This window comes from Bombina bombina, chromosome 6, assembly GCF_027579735.1.
Source record: "Bombina bombina isolate aBomBom1 chromosome 6, aBomBom1.pri, whole genome shotgun sequence".
NCBI lineage: Eukaryota > Metazoa > Chordata > Amphibia > Anura > Bombinatoridae > Bombina > Bombina bombina.
The window spans coordinates 1,051,446,548-1,051,460,805 of record NC_069504.1 but is presented as its reverse complement, the minus strand read 5'-3'; the positions used below and the strand labels follow the sequence as shown (position 1 = coordinate 1,051,460,805).

Sequence of the window (14,258 nt, the reverse complement as noted above, 5' to 3'; positions counted from 1 at the left end):
TGTTTTTAGCCTGGCTTTATGAAGCTTTAACAAACACAGTGGATTTTATTATTTAGCTGGACCTTGGACTTTTTTTTTTTAGTTACTTATAATTAATCCCTTGGCTGCACATGATGACAGTTTGTTTCTTTTGTGTGGGTAGCGCACAGAAAATGTTTAAATCTATATGTAAGGGGGTGAATATGTCTTAGCAGACAAGAGTTTAAATATTTTATGCCTCAAAGTGTTTAATGCCACCTTAAGAGTTGGGGATTCCTTAAACACTCTAAACTGAAAAGGTCTTAATGGCTTGCAAAACAAAGATGGCTGAATGTGACTGAATCTTTTGTGCTCAAATGTACAGGGAGTGCAGAATTATTAGGCAAGTTGTATTTTTGAGGATTAATTTTATTATTGAACAACAACCATGTTCTCAATGAACCCAAAAAACTCATTAATATCAAAGCTGAATATTTTTGGAAGTAGTTTTTAGTTTGTTTTTAGTTTTAGCTATTTTAGGGGGATATCTGTGTGTGCAGGTGACTATTACTGTGCATAATTATTAGGCAACTTAACAAAAAACAAATATATACCCATTTAAATTATTTATTTTTACCAGTGAAACCAATATAACATCTCAACATTCATAAATATACATTTCTGACATTCAAAAACAAAAACAAAAACAAATCAGTGACCAATATAGCCACCTTTCTTTGCAAGGACACTCAAAAGCCTGCCATCCATGAATTCTGTCAGTGTTTTGATCTGTTCACCATCAACATTGCGTGCAGCAGCAACCACAGCCTCCCAGACACTGTTCAGAGAGGTGTACTGTTTTCCCTCCTTGTAAATCTCACATTTGATGATGGACCACAGGTTCTCAATGGGGTTCAGATCAGGTGAACAAGGAGGCCATGTCATTAGATTTTCTTCTTTTATACCCTTTCTTGCCAGCCACGCTGTGGAGTACTTGGACACGTGTGATGGAGCATTGTCCTGCATGAAAATCATGTTTTTCTTGAAGGATGCAGACTTCTCCCTGTACCACTGCTTGAAGAAGGTGTCTTCCAGAAACTGGCAGTAGGACTGGGAGTTGAGCTTGACTCCATCCTCAACCCGAAAAGGCCCCACAAGCTCATCTTTTGATGATACCAGCCCAAACCAGTACTCCACCTCCACCTTGCTGGCGTCTGAGTCGGACTGGAGCTCTCTGCCCTTTACCAATCCAGCCACAGGCCCATCCATCTGGCCCATCAAGACTCACTCTCATTTCATCAGTCCATAAAACCTTAGAAAAATCAGTCTTGAGATATTTCTTGGCCCAGTCTTGACGTTTCAGCTTGTGTGTCTTGTTCAGTGGTGGTCGTCTTTCAGCCTTTCTTACCTTGGCCATGTCTCTGAGTATTGCACACCTTGTGCTTTTGGGCACTCCAGTGATGTTGCAGCTCTGAAATATGGCCAAACTGGTGGCAAGTGGCATCTTGGCAGCTGCACGCTTGACTTTTCTCAGTTCATGGGCAGTTATTTTGCGCCTTGGTTTTTCCACACGCTTCTTGCGACCCTGTTGACTATTTTGAATGAAACGCTTGATTGTTCGATGATCACGCTTCAGAAGCTTTGCAATTTTAAGAGTGCTGCATCCCTCTGCAAGATATCTCACTATTTTTGACTTTTCTGAGCCTGTCAAGTCCTTCTTTTGACCCATTTTGCCAAAGGAAAGGAAGTTGCCTAATAATTATGCACACCTGATATAGGGTGTTGATGTCATTAGACCACACCCCTTCTCATTACAGAGATGCACATCACCTAATATGCTTAATTGGTAGTAGGCTTTCGAGCCTATACAGCTTGGAGTAAGACAACATGCATAAAGAGGATGATGTGGTCAAAATACTCATTTGCCTAATAATTCTGCACTCCCTGTAAAGATTTTTAAACGTCAATAAGTTTGAGCACTTCGAGCCTAGTTTCCACTGAGGTGGTAAAGTTTGGAAACTGGTGGTAACAAAGTATCTCCATAGACTTTAACGGAGATAAAGGTTTTTAGCACCAGTTTCCAAACTTTACAATCTCAATGGAAAATGAGCCCTAAGTTAGATGGGGTGCAGCTAATCTAGAAGTGATCCCCAGGACATTTGGAAAACAAAGACAGACAACTACTACCAGCTACCATTGGCCCTATAATAAAATACATATCCTTTATAGATGAGCATTATCATTTAAAGCAACTAAATGAAACAATCACAATCAGTCAAAAAAAATTATTATAAAATGTATCCTATACCAAACGTGTGCACAACAGGAACACATATTCTTGGTTAACACCTGAGGGAGCATCTTTACATTTCTATGATAAAAAAAAGTCTTCATAAAGCCCAGTGTTAGACACAACATGCACAAACTCCCAAGTGTGCGCTGCTAAAGAGACAATGGAATAGTCTGGGCCCATTGCACATAACTAATGTGATATTTAAAACTGTACCTTAGGAAGGTTTAACAATAAATGTGATAAGTCAAGATAGCTTGACTTCTGTCATATCAAAAGGTTTTAAAAATTACACAAAAGCGTTTCAAATGACTAAAATGTGAATATTGCATGTAAATGCCACAGAAATGTTTTTTCACAATACATAAAAAACTAATATTTAATTTTTAATTCTGTATTCCTACTTGTGTTTCCTTCTGCCTTCCATATCCTTAGTCATATTCCCCACTTGGATAGCTGACATATGCAGCAAAACTTCCTGCCCCATACCTGTTATTTGAGGAGCGCTCCTGGTCTTGGATAAACAAGGAGGCTAACTGAGCATGCGCTGCAGTAAAAACATGGGTTAACGTTTTTGTAAAGTCTGTCAGCCTAGATAACAGACTCAGCAGCTTGCCGCACTGTAGTCCATTAAAGATTCTGTACACATACTGCATCAAGGCAAATATATTTGTCAATCTATGCCTTGTAAACTACTTTATTTACTATAACTTTCTCCCTTTTGCAGTCTCTTTCTCAATACTTAGCACCCAAACCTTTACTTGATATCTAAGTGAGACATAAAGGCTCACCGTGTCTGCTAAACGCCTAATCCTTACCACCCCTTTCTACCATGTGTTATTTTTATCAACAAGATGGTTCTTTTTTTCTAGAGCCTCAGTTTGTACCAATAACACACACACAAACACACACACACACCACGCACACAAACACACACACACACCACGCACACAAACACACACACACACCACGCACACAAACACACACACACACCACGCACACAAACACACACACCCACCACGCACACAAACACACACACACACACACCACGCACACAAACACACCACGCACACAAACACACCACGCACACAAACACACCACGCACACAAACACACCACGCACACAAACACACCACGCACACAAACACACCACGCACACAAACACAAACACACATGTACCTTCATTTCTATAACTGTTTGCAGGGCCTTGGTTTTGGCAGAATCGGGAACATTTTCCAAGCGGCGATGCATCTCCTGTGTGAAGGTGGAAAAAAAAGAGATGAGAAAGATTTTCTAGCAGATTAACAACTACAAAATATCCTATCTGGCATAGGAAAGAATAGGTATCAGAGCAACTGTCTGACCTAACATGAGGTGACTTGAGGTTCTCAGAATGATAACAACTGGTATCCAGGCAAAACACCTCCTCCTTCCTCCCTGGGGTAGAAGACTTATCTCAGAGCTCCCCTGGGGAAAGTTTCTCAAAATAACAGCGAAGAACGAGCAGAGCAGTCTACAAAATCTCTTCCTGACGGAGAAGGTGACACTAGCAAAATAAATCATGTACAGCATCCTAAGACTTGAATCCTAACACTGTAACGAAACTGAATGTTCTATACTTTATCCAATCAAACGGAATTCATTTAGATTGACAGATGAGAGTGTTATGTAATGCATAAAAGGTTCTTTTCTTTACATGCTGCCACCCTCACAGTGTCACTGTTATTCTTCTGTTAGTCATTAATTAGCCGGATCTAATTAGCTGTGGCTGACACATATAGATTCATAACTAAGGGCTAGACAATGAAACGCTGGTATGTGGTACCAATGCACATTTGGATCTTTCTTGAGGATCCGAATGTGGAGGCAAGCAGTAGCTCATGCCCTTCGGATATTTTCGTAGCCAGATTGATTATTGTAAAAGATCCGCAATATAAAATCTGGATTTGCAAAGATCTTAGTGTGGGGATCATTTACAGGAATCAATGTGGCTATGAAAATATCCTATGGGGACGAGCCACTGCTTACTTCCACATTCGGATCCTCGTGAAAGATCTGAATGTGCATCCCTAGTATGTGGCAATTAACAGGTGAGTATCAAACTAATAAAAGTCCTATTTATTATAGATCACGGCTCTGCAAATTTGTTTAAACTCTGGAAGCAGTACATATGTCAGCTTTAATGGTGTATGTGTATAGCATATAGACAGATATAGATATATACAAAACACGGTAATGTACAGAGCTCAGAGTGGGATGGTGTGCCCCATTGCCCCTGGCAACACTCTCAGAAGTTTGCGGTTTTAAAGATTTGGTGTGCGGCATAAGTTTTGCTTTTAACACTATCAGAAACCACTGGGTGCATGGGAAGCACTCTTGTTGCCCATCCAATGACACAGACAGCTATCCCCACAAAAAACTGGGTATAGATACAACAAAGGATAATACCCCAAAAATGCATAAATATACAAAAATATGTAAATACTAAAAACATAAAATTGAGGATTAGTTCGAGCTAAAGGCCAAGAGAACATACGCTTAAAGGGACAGTAAAGTATACAATTTACACAAGTTATCAAAGTTTGCTTTGTTCTCTTGGTAACAGATGTAAATTGGAAAGTTGTTTCAAATTCCCTGCTCTATCTGAATCATGAAAGTTTAATTTTGACTTTACTGTCCCTTTAAAGGACCAGTAAATACAGTAGATTTGCATAATCCACAAATGCATGATAAAAAGACAATGCAAAAGCACTTGGTCTGAACTTCAGATGAGTAGATTTTTTTTTCTGACAAATTTGAAAGTTATGTCTTTTTCCACTCCTCCTGTATCATGTGACAGCTATCAGCCAATCACAAATGCATATACGTATATACTGTGAATTCTTGCACATGCCCAGTAGGAGCTGGTGACACAAAAACAGAATTTATGCTTACCTGATAAATTACTTTCTCCAACGGTGTGTCGGGTCCACGGCGTCATCCTTACTTGTGGGATATTCTCTTCCCCAACAGGAAATGGCAAAGAGTCCCAGCAAAGCTGGTCACATGATCCCTCCTAGGCTACGCCCACCCCAGTCATTCGACCGACGGACAGGAGGAAATATATATAGGAGAAACCATATGATACCGTGGTGACTGTAGTTAGAGAAAATAATTCATCAGACCTGATTAAAAAACCAGGGCGGGCCGTGGACCGGACACACCGTTGGAGAAAGTAATTTATCAGGTAAGCATAAATTCTGTTTTCTCCAACATTGGTGTGTCCGGTCCACGGCGTCATCCTTACTTGTGGGATATTCTCTTCCCCAACAGGAAATGGCAAAGAGCCCAGCAAAGCTGGTCACATGATCCCTCCTAGGCTCCGCCTACCCCAGTCATTCGACCGACGTTAAGGAGGAATATTTGCATAGGAGAAACCATATGGTACCGTGGTGACTGTAGTTAAAGAAAATAAATTATCAGACCTGATTAAAAAAACCAGGGCGGGCCGTGGACCGGACACACCGTTGGAGAAAGTAATTTATCAGGTAAACATAAATTCTGTTTTCTCCAACATAGGTGTGTCCGGTCCACGGCGTCATCCTTACTTGTGGGAACCAATACCAAAGCTTTAGGACACGGATGAAGGGAGGGAGCAAATCAGGTCACCTAAATGGAAGGCACCACGGCTTGCAAAACCTCTCTCCCAAAAATAGCCTCCGAAGAAGCAAAAGTATAAAATTTGTAAAATTTGGCAAAAGTGTGCAGTGAAGACCAAGTCGCTGCCTTACATATCTGGTCAACAGAAGCCTCGTTCTTGAAGGCCCATGTGGAAGCCACAGCCCTAGTGGAGTGAGCTGTGATTCTTTCAGGAGGCTGCCGTCCGGCAGTCTCATAAGCCAATCGGATAATGCTATTAAGCCAAAAGGAAAGAGAGGTAGAAGTCGCTTTTTGACCTCTCCTTTTACCAGAATAAACAACAAACAAGGAAGATGTTTGTCTGAAATTTTTAGTAGCCTCTAAATAGAATTTTAGAGCACGGACTACGTCCAAATTGTGTAACAAACGTTCCTTCTTTGAAACTGGATTCGGACACAAAGAAGGTACAACTATCTCCTGGTTAATATTTTTGTTGGAAACAACTTTCGGAAGAAAACCAGGCTTAGTACGCAAAACCACCTTATCTGCATGGAACACCAGATAGGGCGGAGAACACGGCAGAGCAGATAACTCTGAAACTCTTCTAGCAGAAGAAATTGCAACCAAAAACAAAACTTTCCAAGATAATAACTTAATATCTACGGAATGTAAGGGTTCAAACGGAACCCCTTGAAGAACTGAAAGAACTAGATTTAGACTCCAGGGAGGAGTCAAAGGTCTGTAAACAGGCTTGATCCTAACCAGAGCCTGAACAAATGCTTGAACATCTGGCACAGCTGCCAGTCTTTTGTGAAGTAAAACAGATAAAGCAGAGATCTGTCCCTTCAGAGAACTTGCAGATAATCCTTTCTCCAAACCTTCTTGTAGAAAGGATAGAATCTTAGGAATTTTTATCTTGTTCCATGGGAATCCTTTAGATTCACACCAACAGATATATTTTTTCCATATTTTATGGTAAATTTTTCTAGTTACAGGCTTTCTAGCCTGAATCAGAGTATCTATTACAGAATCTGAAAACCCACGCTTTGATAAAATCAAGCGTTCAATCTCCAAGCCGTCAGTTGGAGGGAAACCAGATTCGGATGTTCGAATGGACCCTGAACAAGAAGGTCCTGTCTCAAAGGTAGCTTCCATGGTGGAGCCGATGACATATTCACCAGGTCTGCATACCAAGTCCTGCGTGGCCACGCAGGAGCTATCAAGATCGCCGAGGCCCTCTCCTGATTGATCCTGGCTACCAGCCTGGGGATGAGAGGAAACGGTGGGAATACATAAGCTAGGTTGAAGGTCCAAGGTGCTACTAGTGCATCTACTAGGGTCGCCTTGGGATCCCTGGATCTGGACCCGTAGCAAGGAACCTTGAAGTTCTGACGAGACGCCATCAGATCCATGTCTGGAATGCCCCATAATTGAGTTATTTGGGCAAAGATTTCCGGATGGAGTTCCCACTCCCCCGGATGGAATGTCTCACGACTCAGAAAATCCGCTTCCCAATTTTCCACTCCTGGGATGTGGATCGCAGACAAGTGGCAGGAGTGATCCTCCGCCCATTGAATTATCTTGGTCACTTCTTTCATCGCCAGGGAACTCCTTGTTCCCCCCTGATGATTGATATATGCAACGGTCGTCATGTTGTCTGACTGAAACCTTATGAATTTGGCCTTTGCTAGTTGAGGCCAAGCTCTGAGAGCATTGAATATCGCTCTCAGTTCCAGAATGTTTATCGGGAGAAGAGACTCTTCCCGAGACCATAGACCCTGAGCTTTCAGGGATTCCCAGACCGCGCCCCAGGCCACTAGGCTGGCGTCGGTCGTGACAATGACCCACTCTGGTCTGCGGAAGCTCATTCCCTGTGACAGATTGTCCAGGGTCAGCCACCAACGGAGTGAATCTCTGGTCTTTTGATCTACTTGAATCGTCGGAGACAAGTCTGTATAATCCCCATTCCACTGTCTGAGCATGCACAGTTGTAATGGTCTTAGATGAATTCGTGCAAAAGGAACTATGTCCATTGTTGCAACCATCAATCCTATTACTTCCATGCACTGCGCTATGGAAGGACGAGGAACAGAATGAAGTACTTGACAAGAGCTTAGAAGTTTTGATTTTCTGACCTCTGTCAGAAAAATCCTCATTTCTAAGGAATCTATTATTGTTCCCAATGCAACGGCAAAGAGAATGACTGGGGTGGGCGGAGCCTAGGAGGGATCATGTGACCAGCTTATCCCACAAGTAAGGATGACGCCGTGGACCGGACACACCAATGTTGGAGAAAAGTGTAAATATAAAAAGACTGTGCACATTTTGTTAATGGAAGTAAATTGGAAAGTTGTTTTAAACTGCCTGTTCTGAATCAAGGGATACAATAGTCACAATTAAACATTCATGATTCAGACAGAGCATGCAATTTAAAAAAACAAAAAACAATTTACTCCCAAAAACAGAATTTATGTTTACCTGATAAATTACTTTCTCCAACGGTGTGTCCGGTCCACGGCGTCATCCTTACTTGTGGGATATTCTCTTCCCCAACAGGAAATGGCAAAGAGCCCAGCAAAGCTGGTCACATGATCCCTCCTAGGCTCCGCCTACCCCAGTCATTCGACCGACGTTAAGGAGGAATATTTGCATAGGAGAAACCATATGGTACCGTGGTGACTGTAGTTAAAGAAAATAAATTATCAGACCTGATTAAAAAAACCAGGGCGGGCCGTGGGCCGGACACACCGTTGGAGAAAGTAATTTATAAGGTAAAAATAAATTCTGTTTTCTCCAACATAGGTGTGTCCGGTCCACGGCGTCATCCTTACTTGTGGGAACCAATACCAAAGCTTTAGGACACGGATGAAGGGAGGGAGCAAATCAGGTCACCTAAATGGAAGGCACCACGGCTTGCAAAACCTATCTCCCAAAAATAGCCTCAGAAGAAGCAAAAGTATCAAACTTGTAAAATTTGGTAAAAGTGTGCAGTGAAGACCAAGTCGCTGCCCTACATATCTGATCAACAGAAGCCTCGTTCTTGAAGGCCCATGTGGAAGCCACAGCCCTAGTGGAATGAGCTGTGATTCTTTCGGGAGGCTGCCGTCCGGCAGTCTCGTAAGCCAATCTGATGATGCTTTTAATCCAAAAAGAGAGAGAGGTAGAAGTTGCTTTTTGACCTCTCCTTTTACCGGAATAAACAACAAACAAGGAAGATGTTTGTCTAAAATCCTTTGTAGCATCTAAATAGAATTTTAGAGCGCGAACAACATCCAAATTGTGCAACAAACGTTCCTTCTTTGAAACTGGTTTCGGACACAGAGAAGGTACGATAATCTCCTGGTTAATGTTTTTGTTAGAAACAACTTTTGGAAGAAAACCAGGTTTAGTACGTAAAACCACCTTATCTGCATGGAACACCAGATAAGGAGGAGAACACTGCAGAGCAGATAATTCTGAAACTCTTCTAGCAGAAGAAATTGCAACTAAAAACAAAACTTTCCAAGATAATAACTTAATATCAACGGAATGCAAGGGTTCAAACGGAACCCCCTGAAGAACTGAAAGAACTAAATTGAGACTCCAAGGAGGAGTCAAAGGTTTGTAAACAGGCTTAATTCTAACCAGAGCCTGAACAAAGGCTTGAACATCTGGCACAGCGGCCAGCTTTTTGTGAAGTAACACAGACAAGGCAGAAATCTGTCCCTTCAGGGAACTTGCAGATAATCCTTTTTCCAATCCTTCTTGAAGGAAGGATAGAATCCTAGGAATCTTAACCTTGTCCCAAGGGAATCCTTTAGATTCACACCAACAGATATATTTTTTCCAAATTTTGTGGTAAATCTTTCTAGTCACAGGCTTTCTAGCCTGAACAAGAGTATCGATAACAGAATCTGAGAATCCTCGCTTCGATAAGATCAAGCGTTCAATCTCCAAGCAGTCAGCTGGAGTGAAACCAGATTCGGATGTTCGAACGGACCCTGAACAAGAAGGTCTCGTCTCAAAGGTAGCTTCCAAGGAGGAGCCGATGACATATTTACCAGATCTGCGTACCAAGTCCTGCGTGGCCACGCAGGAGCTATCAAGATCACCGACGCCCTCTCCTGATTGATCCTGGCTACCAGCCTGGGGATGAGAGGAAACGGCGGGAACACATAAGCTAGTTTGAAGGTCCAAGGTGCTACTAGTGCATCCACTAGAGACGCCTTGGGATCCCTGGATCTGGACCCGTAGCAAGGAACTTTGAAGTTCTGACGAGAGGCCATCAGATCCATGTCTGGAATGCCCCACAGCTGAGTGACTTGGGCAAAGATTTCCGGATGGAGTTCCCACTCCCCCGGATGCAATGTCTGACGACTCAGAAAATCCGCTTCCCAATTTTCCACTCCTGGGATGTGGATAGCAGACAGGTGGCAGGAGTGAGACTCCGCCCATAGAATGATTTTGGTCACTTCTTCCATCGCCAGGGAACTCCTTGTTCCCCCCTGATGGTTGATGTACGCAACAGTTGTCATGTTGTCTGATTGAAACCGTATGAACTTGGCCCTCGCTAGCTGAGGCCAAGCCTTGAGAGCATTGAATATCGCTCTCAGTTCCAGAATATTTATCGGTAGAAGAGATTCTTCCCGAGACCAAAGACCCTGAGCTTTCAGGGATCCCCAGACCGCGCCCCAGCCCATCAGACTGGCGTCGGTCGTGACAATGACCCACTCTGGTCTGCGGAATGTCATCCCTCGTGACAGGTTGTCCAGGGACAGCCACCAACGGAGTGAGTCTCTGGTCCTCTGATTTACTTGTATCTTCGGAGACAAGTCTGTATAGTCCCCATTCCACTGACTGAGCATGCACAGTTGTAATGGTCTTAGATGAATGCGTGCAAAAGGAACTATGTCCATTGCCGCTACCATCAACCCGATCACTTCCATGCACTGAGCTATGGAAGGAAGAGGAACGGAATGGAGTATCCGACAAGAGTCTAGAAGTTTTGTTTTTCTGGCCTCTGTCAGAAAAATCCTCATTTCTAAGGAGTCTATTATTGTTCCCAAGAAGGGAACCCTTGTTGACGGAGATAGAGAACTCTTTTCCACGTTCACTTTCCATCCGTGAGATCTGAGAAAGGCCAGGACAATGTCCGTGTGAGCCTTTGCTTGAGGAAGGGACGACGCTTGAATCAAAATGTCGTCCAAGTAAGGTACTACAGCAATGCCCCTTGGTCTTAGCACAGCTAGAAGGGACCCTAGTACCTTTGTGAAAATCCTTGGAGCAGTGGCTAATCCGAAAGGAAGCGCCACGAACTGGTAATGTTTGTCCAGGAATGCGAACCTCAGGAACCGATAATGTTCCTTGTGGATAGGAATATGTAGATACGCATCCTTTAAATCCACCGTGGTCATGAATTGACCTTCCTGGATGGAAGGAAGAATAGTTCGAATGGTTTCCATCTTGAACGATGGAACCTTGAGAAACTTGTTTAAGATCTTGAGATCTAAGATTGGTCTGAACGTTCCCTCTTTTTTGGGAACTATAAACAGATTGGAGTAGAACCCCATCCCTTGTTCTCTTAATGGAACGGGATGAATCACTCCCATTTTTAACAGGTCTTCTACACAATGTAAGAATGCCTGTCTTTTTATGTGGTCTGAAGACAACTGAGACCTGTGGAACCTCCCCCTTGGGGGAAGTCCCTTGAATTCCAGAAGATAACCTTGGGAGACTATTTCTAGCGCCCAAGGATCCAGAACATCTCTTGCCCAAGCCTGAGCGAAGAGAGAGAGTCTGCCCCCCACCAGATCCGGTCCCGGATCGGGGGCCAACATTTCATGCTGTCTTGGTAGCAGTGGCAGGTTTCTTGGCCTGCTTTCCCTTGTTCCAGCCTTGCATTGGTCTCCAAGCTGGCTTGACTTGAGAAGTATTACCCTCTTGCTTAGAGGACGTAGCACTTTGGGCTGGTCCATTTCTACGAAAGGGACGAAAATTAGGTTTATTTTTTGCCTTGAAAGGCCGATCCTGAGGAAGGGCGTGGCCCTTACCCCCAGTGATATCCGAGATAATCTCTTTCAAGTCAGGGCCAAACAGCGTTTTCCCCTTGAAAGGAATGTTAAGTAGCTTGTTCTTGGAAGACGCATCAGCCGACCAAGATTTCAACCAAAGCGCTCTGCGTGCCACAATAGCAAACCCAGAATTCTTAGCCGCTAACCTAGCCAATTGCAAAGTGGCGTCTAGGGTGAAAGAATTAGCCAATTTGAGAGCATTGATTCTGTCCCTAATCTCCTCATAAGGAGGAGAATCACTGTCGACCGCCTTCATCAGCTCATCGAACCAGAAACATGCGGCTGTAGCGACAGGGACAATGCATGAAATTGGTTGTAGAAGGTAACCCTGCTGAACAAACATCTTTTTAAGCAAACCTTCTAATTTTTTATCCATAGGATCTTTGAAAGCACAACTATCCTCTATGGGTATAGTGGTGCGTTTGTTTAAAGTGGAAACCGCTCCCTCGACCTTGGGGACTGTCTGCCATAAGTCCTTTCTGGGGTCGACCATAGGAAACAATTTTTTAAATATGGGGGGAGGGACGAAAGGAATACCGGGCCTTTCCCATTCTTTATTAACAATGTCCGCCACCCGCTTGGGTATAGGAAAAGCTTCTGGGAGCCCCGGCACCTCTAGGAACTTGTCCATTTTACATAGTTTCTCTGGGATGACCAACTTGTCACAATCATCCAGAGTGGATAATACCTCCTTAAGCAGAATGCGGAGATGTTCCAACTTAAATTTAAAAGCAATCACATCAGGTTCAGCTTGTTGAGAAATGTTCCCTGAATCAGTAATTTCTCCCTCAGACAAAACCTCCCTGGCCCCATCAGACTGAGTTAGGGGCCCCTCAGAAATATTAATACCAGCGTCGTCATGCTCTTCAGTATCTAAAACAGAGCAGTCGCGCTTACGCTGATAAGTGTTCATTTTGGCTAAAATGTTTTTGACAGAATTATCCATTACAGCCGTTAATTGTTGCATAGTAAGGAGTATTGGCGCGCTAGATGTACTAGGGGCCTCCTGAGTGGGCAAGACTCGTGTAGACGAAGGAGGGAATGATGCAGTACCATGCTTACTCCCCTCACTTGAGGAATCATCTTGGGCATCATTGTCATTGTCACATAAATCACATTTATTTAAATGAATAGGAATTCTGGCTTCCCCACATTCAGAACACAGTCTATCTGGTAGTTCAGACATGTTAAACAGGCATAAACTTGATAACAAGTACAAAAAACGTTTTAAAATAAAACCGTTACTGTCACTTTAAATTTTAAACTGAACACACTTTATTACTGCAAATGCGAAAAAACATGAAGGAATTGTTCAAAATTTACTAAATTTTCACCACAGTGTCTTAAAGCCTTAAAAGTATTGCACACCAAATTTGGAAGCTTTAACCCTTAAAATAACGGAACCGGAGCCGTTTAGAACATTAACCCCTTTACAGTCCCTGGTATCTGCTTTGCTGAGACCCAACCAAGCCCCAAGGGGAATACGATACCAAATGACGCCTTCAGAAAGTCTTTTCTAAGTATCAGAGCTCCTCTCACATGCGACTGCATGCCATGCCTCTCAAAAACAAGTGCGCAACACCGGCGCGAAAATGAGACTCTGCCTATGCTTTGGGAAAGCCCCTAAAGAATAAGGTGTCTAAAACAGTGCCTGCCGATATTATTATATCAAAATACCCAGATAAAATGATTCCTCAAGGCTAAATATGTGTTAATAATCAATCGATTTAGCCCAAAAAAAGTCTACAGTCTTAATAAGCCCTTTTTGAAGCCCTTATTTACAATCGTAATAAACATGGCTTACCGGATCCCAGAGGGAAAATGACAGCTTCCAGCATTACATCGTCTTGTTAGAATGTGTCATACCTCAAGCAGCAAGAGACTGCTCACTGTTCCCCCAACTGAAGTTAATTGCTCTCAACAGTCCTGTGTGGAACAGCCATGGATTTTAGTGACGGTTGCTAAAATCATTTTCCTCATACAAACAGAAATCTTCATCTCTTTTCTGTTTCTGAGTAAATAGTACATACCAGCACTATTTCAAAATAACAAACTCTTGATTGAATAATAAAAACTACAGTTAAACACTAAAAAACTCTAAGCCATCTCCGTGGAGATGTTGCCTGTACAACGGCAAAGAGAATGACTGGGGTAGGCGGAGCCTAGGAGGGATCATGTGACCAGCTTTGCTGGGCTCTTTGCCATTTCCTGTTGGGGAAGAGAATATCCCACAAGTAAGGATGACGCCGTGGACCGGACACACCTATGTTGGAGAAATAAGCACAATCTTTTTATAAGCATACATTCTGAAGCACCAGCTCCTAATGAGCAAGAATTCTCATC

The 14,258-nt window shown here is 42.9% G+C and overlaps 1 protein-coding gene across 4 annotated transcripts in view; it reads right to left on the bottom strand.

Annotated features, from left to right (window-relative positions):
* Window positions 1–14,258, bottom strand: part of ERC1 (ELKS/RAB6-interacting/CAST family member 1) — an 871,748-nt gene that overhangs the window by 646,067 nt on the left and 211,423 nt on the right. For all 4 annotated transcript variants that reach the window (XM_053718843.1, XM_053718844.1, XM_053718845.1 and 1 more), the window contains exon 4: window positions 3,427–3,501. In XM_053718843.1, coding sequence (XP_053574818.1) covers window positions 3,427–3,501 — 75 coding nt within the window. The remainder of the gene's footprint in view (window positions 1–3,426; window positions 3,502–14,258) is intronic.